At 40.6% G+C, this 4,769-nt stretch overlaps 3 protein-coding genes across 3 annotated transcripts; all 3 read right to left on the bottom strand.

Moving 5' to 3' along the window:
- Positions 1 to 441: 441 nt before the first annotated feature.
- Positions 442 to 1,900, bottom strand: JH06_4996 (hypothetical protein; the record flags this gene model as incomplete). Its single annotated transcript, XM_014669571.1, has 6 exons — positions 442 to 834; positions 859 to 963; positions 988 to 1,221; positions 1,242 to 1,460; positions 1,491 to 1,695; positions 1,731 to 1,900. The coding sequence occupies 6 exons, from the start codon at positions 1,898 to 1,900 to the stop codon at positions 442 to 444; spliced, it is 1,326 nt and encodes a 441-aa protein (XP_014525057.1).
- A 91-nt stretch (positions 1,901 to 1,991) lies between these two features.
- JH06_4995 (hypothetical protein) lies at positions 1,992 to 2,603 on the bottom strand (the record flags this gene model as incomplete). The annotated part of the gene is made up of 3 exons (XM_014669570.1): positions 1,992 to 2,250; positions 2,282 to 2,494; positions 2,527 to 2,603. 3 exons carry the CDS (start codon positions 2,601 to 2,603, stop codon positions 1,992 to 1,994), a joined length of 549 nt encoding a protein of 182 aa, XP_014525056.1.
- A 41-nt stretch (positions 2,604 to 2,644) lies between these two features.
- Positions 2,645 to 4,465, bottom strand: JH06_4994 (heat shock protein HSP70; the record flags this gene model as incomplete). Its single annotated transcript, XM_014669569.1, has 1 exon — positions 2,645 to 4,465. The coding sequence occupies one exon, from the start codon at positions 4,463 to 4,465 to the stop codon at positions 2,645 to 2,647; it is 1,821 nt and encodes a 606-aa protein (XP_014525055.1).
- Positions 4,466 to 4,769: the final 304 nt, after the last annotated feature.

Genomic DNA, 4,769 nt, shown 5'->3' with positions numbered 1-4,769 from the left:
GATAGATAGAAGAATAGAACAGAATCACTAATAAGAAAAACACAGAAACCAGACAATTCATGATTCAATAGATAACTACTGATTCTGTTGAAACCATTTCATTTGAAGAGATTCATATGTTGTTTTGATTCGTAATATTACACTCTTATCTTCTCTTTACTAAAGAAATGTTCATTCTCTTGTGTTCTACAGCATTGTAGAGTGATAATAATCATGTTATCCTTTTTCAGACGTCAGTGGATATACTTATCAATTGTTATCCTTTTTCAGACGTCAGTTGATATACTTATCAATTGTTTTGATTGGTAACGATATAACAACAAAGATGTACTAAATGAATTCTTGAAGGGACTGCATTACTTTCCTTCTTTCTCGATTCTTCTCCACATTGCGATTCGTGATTTTCATCCGTTCAGTTCGATGATCAAGTTCTCTTCGAATCTATCTTGTACGTTTTCTCGTTCCTACTCGATCTCGGATTTCCAGTTCTGTGACATCCTTCTTGGGCTTCATTCGTGGCACCTTTTGCAGTTCCGGATGAAGAAGAGGACATTTCCGTTCTTTGTGACCTCGTTGGTGACAGTAGCGACAAGTATTCTTCTGAGTGGTATCAAGTGTCTTTTCATATTCTTCTGCATTTTCAGCAACTTCAGTTTCATCGTTTTCTCTTTCTCTAATACCTTCTTCATCACCACCCTTCTCCTCTTTTTCTTTATAATCAATAACTTCCCTATCTTCTTCACCACCTTCCTCTTCTTCACCTCCTTCATCATCACTCTCTTCTTCACTCCATTCTTTACCTCCTTCTTCTTCTCCATGAACCAGATCAGCCATCTAACTATTATCCCCTTCTCATACTCCCACCTCCAACAATAGTTTCTCTTCCTCTTCACTGAACCCACTGGCCTGAACACTACAATCCAACTTAAACTCGTTCGTGATCTCTTTCAAATGAGGAACACTCTAGTAATCACCTCTTCTATACACCTTCACAGACCGCTCAAAATTGAATCGACGACGGAAGAACCGTGCAACACATTCCACATCCCTGTCAAAATAGGCCTCTGCATTCTCATGGGAGGTACTCACCATTTGTGGGAAATCGATCAGCGTAAATTTGTTCGTTTCGGGATTCAGAATCAAATTATACTCATTAAAGTCTCCATGAATAAGACCATGTCGAGCCAAATCAATCACCATTGACATCATCTCCTCATACAACTACTATTCACAACTACTACCATATATACGATTTCTGGATTATCGCATCGATTCAGCTGATATAATGGAAAACCCTTTGCAATTGTCATTAGCACACAATGACGATTCTGGTCAACAGGACGGGGAACCGGGAAACCAGCATCATAAAGAGCTTTCATAAAGGCATGCTCTTTCACGGCTGCTAAACGGGACATATACATCCAACTTGCCGATTGTCGCTTTCCTAAGTAGTCACGTTTCTATTTCTAAGAAGATCAACAAGTATGAACCTGCTTGATAGCACGAAATGAAACTCTTCCTAAACGCTGCAGCTTCAATGCCAATGTTTCACCTTGCTCATTCTGAACAAAATAGATGTCGGACTCTTTTCCAACTCCCATCTTGTTTCCAACAGATACAACATTCCCTCGCTTCATCATTGCACGCAACGCCAGGAAATCGTATCCCAGATACGTTAATTTGTATCCATCGTATCTATAACCATAAGTACATTATGAAATAATCCATACACAATCCTTTCGTGGGCAATTAGCTTATCTCGTAACAGATCCGATAAAATCTTATGTACTCCCCCATGACGTAAATTAGAGAGTGAGACAATGAGAGGAACAGGTACACAGTCATGATTCTTCATACCCATCTCGATTGACGTTAGCACACGGAAAGCGTCCGTAGACATGTATCTACAAGGAAATTCAGTCATTGGCATCTCACCTTAGCACCTTTGGGTCGAGCTTCATCGTGTATCAAATCTGTTTTGAACAAACAAATCATGATCTAGAACGTCTCTGATCCTGGTTGCGGTTGTAACTCCGTCTCTTGTTGGAATCGCCATCACGACTCACACTGCGTTCACGATGACTTGATCGTCTTCTTGAGTCACGACTGCGACTGTAGCTACGACTCGAACGTCTTCTTGAATCACGATTGCGACTGTAGCTGGGACTGCGGCTCGAACTACGACGATAATGACGATGAGAGCTAGAACTGCGACGGTAGCGATCATAACTGCGAGAGCGATTCCGGTTCCTATTTAGTTACCTTTCCAAAACAACAGAACTGTCTTCTTGGAGGACGCTTCCCAGCAAACTCTACACGGATTTGCTGGCCCATAAATTGTTCTCCGTTCTCTTTCACAGCATCATTTGCTTCAGCTTCCGTTACGTAGCGAACAAATCCGAAACCCTTGTTACCACCTGAATAATTATCTCGAGGGATGTATATATCCTCAATCTTTCCGTACTTATCAAAAAGGCTTCTTAAGTCGTCCTTTCTACGAAATCAGTTGATCTCTCTAAGGCGAACGTGGCATCACGAGAAAGACCATCAATTCGAACGGAGAACAAGTCGTCGTAGTTTATTCGGGATGAATTGGTATCCATGAAGAAAATGTGAGCAACAAATATCCATACCACATTTAAAATTAATAACTTTGGAGCGTATCGATAACCATTTGCGCACTCTGAATGCTTGCTAGAATATCGTTCATTTCAGCTCCAGAACATGAATATAAGAAGTCCTGCAAGCTATTCACTTCATCACTGACCTGGAGGGTGACCTCCTCAGGAAGTCTCTTCTGCTCAAACAGATCATGGATCTGACGGACCAAATTCTCTAGGTCATTGATATACATCAACTTCTTTGCATTCTCCTCGTCATCTCGACGGAACTTCTTGGCCGTTTCCACCATCATCTGAATTTGTGCTTGAGAAAGATTGGTATTTGCATTGTCAATTAGAATCTTGCTCTGTTTCTGACTTCCCTTTTCAATAGCAGATACACTCAGAATATTGTTTTCATCAATATAAAACGTGATCTCAATAATTGGTTCATCTGCTTTCATCATAGGAATATCTGTAATCATGAATTTCCCTAATAGACAGTTATCTCGGGTTAATAACCGTTCGCCTTGGAATACTTTGATCTCTACCGTAGTTTGATTGTCCGTTGGAGTAGTATATACATCAGTATACGATGTTGGAATACGTGTGTTGCGAGGGATCATCACACTCATCATTCCTCCAACTGTTTCCACACCCAATGATAGAGGAGTACAATCAAGAATACTGATATCTTCAAACGGACCCTTCTCATCCGACTTATCGCCATCTTCCTTCTGAGCCATAATCAATGCTCCCATAGCCACAGCCTCGTCAGGATTGATACTCTTACACACCTTACTATGAGGAAAGCAATTTGTAAGCATTTCCTGAATCTTTGGTATACGTGTTGATCCTCCAACCAACACTACTTCATGAATACTATTCTTATCAAGATTCGCATCTCGGAGGGTCTTCTCAACAATTGTGATAGTCTTCTTGAAAAGTGATGCATTCAAATCTTCGAAAAGGAATCGCGAAATCGCACATTCAAAGCCAGAATCCTCGAATTCCACTCGTGATGTGGATGTAAACGAGAGTTCCATCTTACAGCTTTCGCAGGCATCACGCACACGCGCTCGCCAGCGTCGATTCTCACTAATATCCTCGCCTGTTTCTCGTTTATATTGTTCCATCACATACCGAGACAAATTCGAATCAAAATCGTTTCCTCCGAGATGACTATCTCCGTTACAGGAAATCACCTCGAACTGACCATCCTTTACATGCAGAATCGATACATCAAAAGTACCTCCTCCTAAATCATAAATTAAAATATTCTTTTCGGTATTCTGGTTCTCAAATCCGTAGGCAAAGGCAGCTGCAGAGGGTTCATTCAGAATTCGGAGTACCTGCAAACCAGCAATAGTAGCAGCATCCTTCGTAGCTTGACGCTGACTATCGTTGAAATAGGCTGGAACTGTGATTACTGCTTTTGTCACTTTAGCATCCAAAAAGGCTTCAGCCTGCTTCTTCATTTGTTCCAAAATCATTGCACTAATCTGCTCAGGACTCACGACATACGGCTCTTTCTTGTACTTCAGGTTGATGACAGGTTTTCCTTCCACGCTTTCCGATACCTTAAAAGACCACATTTTCATATCATTCTGAACTTCAGGATCCTTGTAGGCATGACCAATCAGTCGTTTCACATCATATACCGTATTTTCAAAATTTGACTTCATTCGCTTCTTCGCAGCAACTCCAATAATTCTCTCCGTGTCTGTAAATGATACAACCGACGGAATCGTCCGGGTTCCCATATCGCTAGGAGCAATTTGGATTTGACCGTTTTTCCATACTGCAACACATGAATTGGTTGTTCCCAAATCAATTCCAATAGCCGTAGAAGGAGATGTTTCCATACTCAATTCAACGATGTACAAACGAAAGTGATGTAATTGGGTTTATGCAATTCCAAAAAGTTGGGGATTATTTGTTATTACTTCCAAAAAGAGAGACTATTTCAGTGATCAAAGCTAGTTGTGAATGGAGATCAGTAACCAAACTCAGAACCTATTTTGATTACTATCTACCACTCCAACAACGCATTTCTCACATCTCTAAGATATCTTCTGATTCCCAAAACACTCCCAATTCTATCACCAAAATACCTTCTTCTTTTGTCATTGGATGGATTGTGTCAATTCTACAGGATTTGTTGAATCT

This window comes from Blastocystis sp. subtype 4 (assembly GCF_000743755.1).
Source record: "Blastocystis sp. subtype 4 strain WR1 chromosome Unknown seqid_0489, whole genome shotgun sequence".
Lineage (NCBI taxonomy): Eukaryota > Bigyra > Opalinata > Blastocystidae > Blastocystis > Blastocystis sp. subtype 4.
Note: the sequence above shows the minus strand (reverse complement) of the source record. Positions and strands in the feature narration are given on the sequence as shown.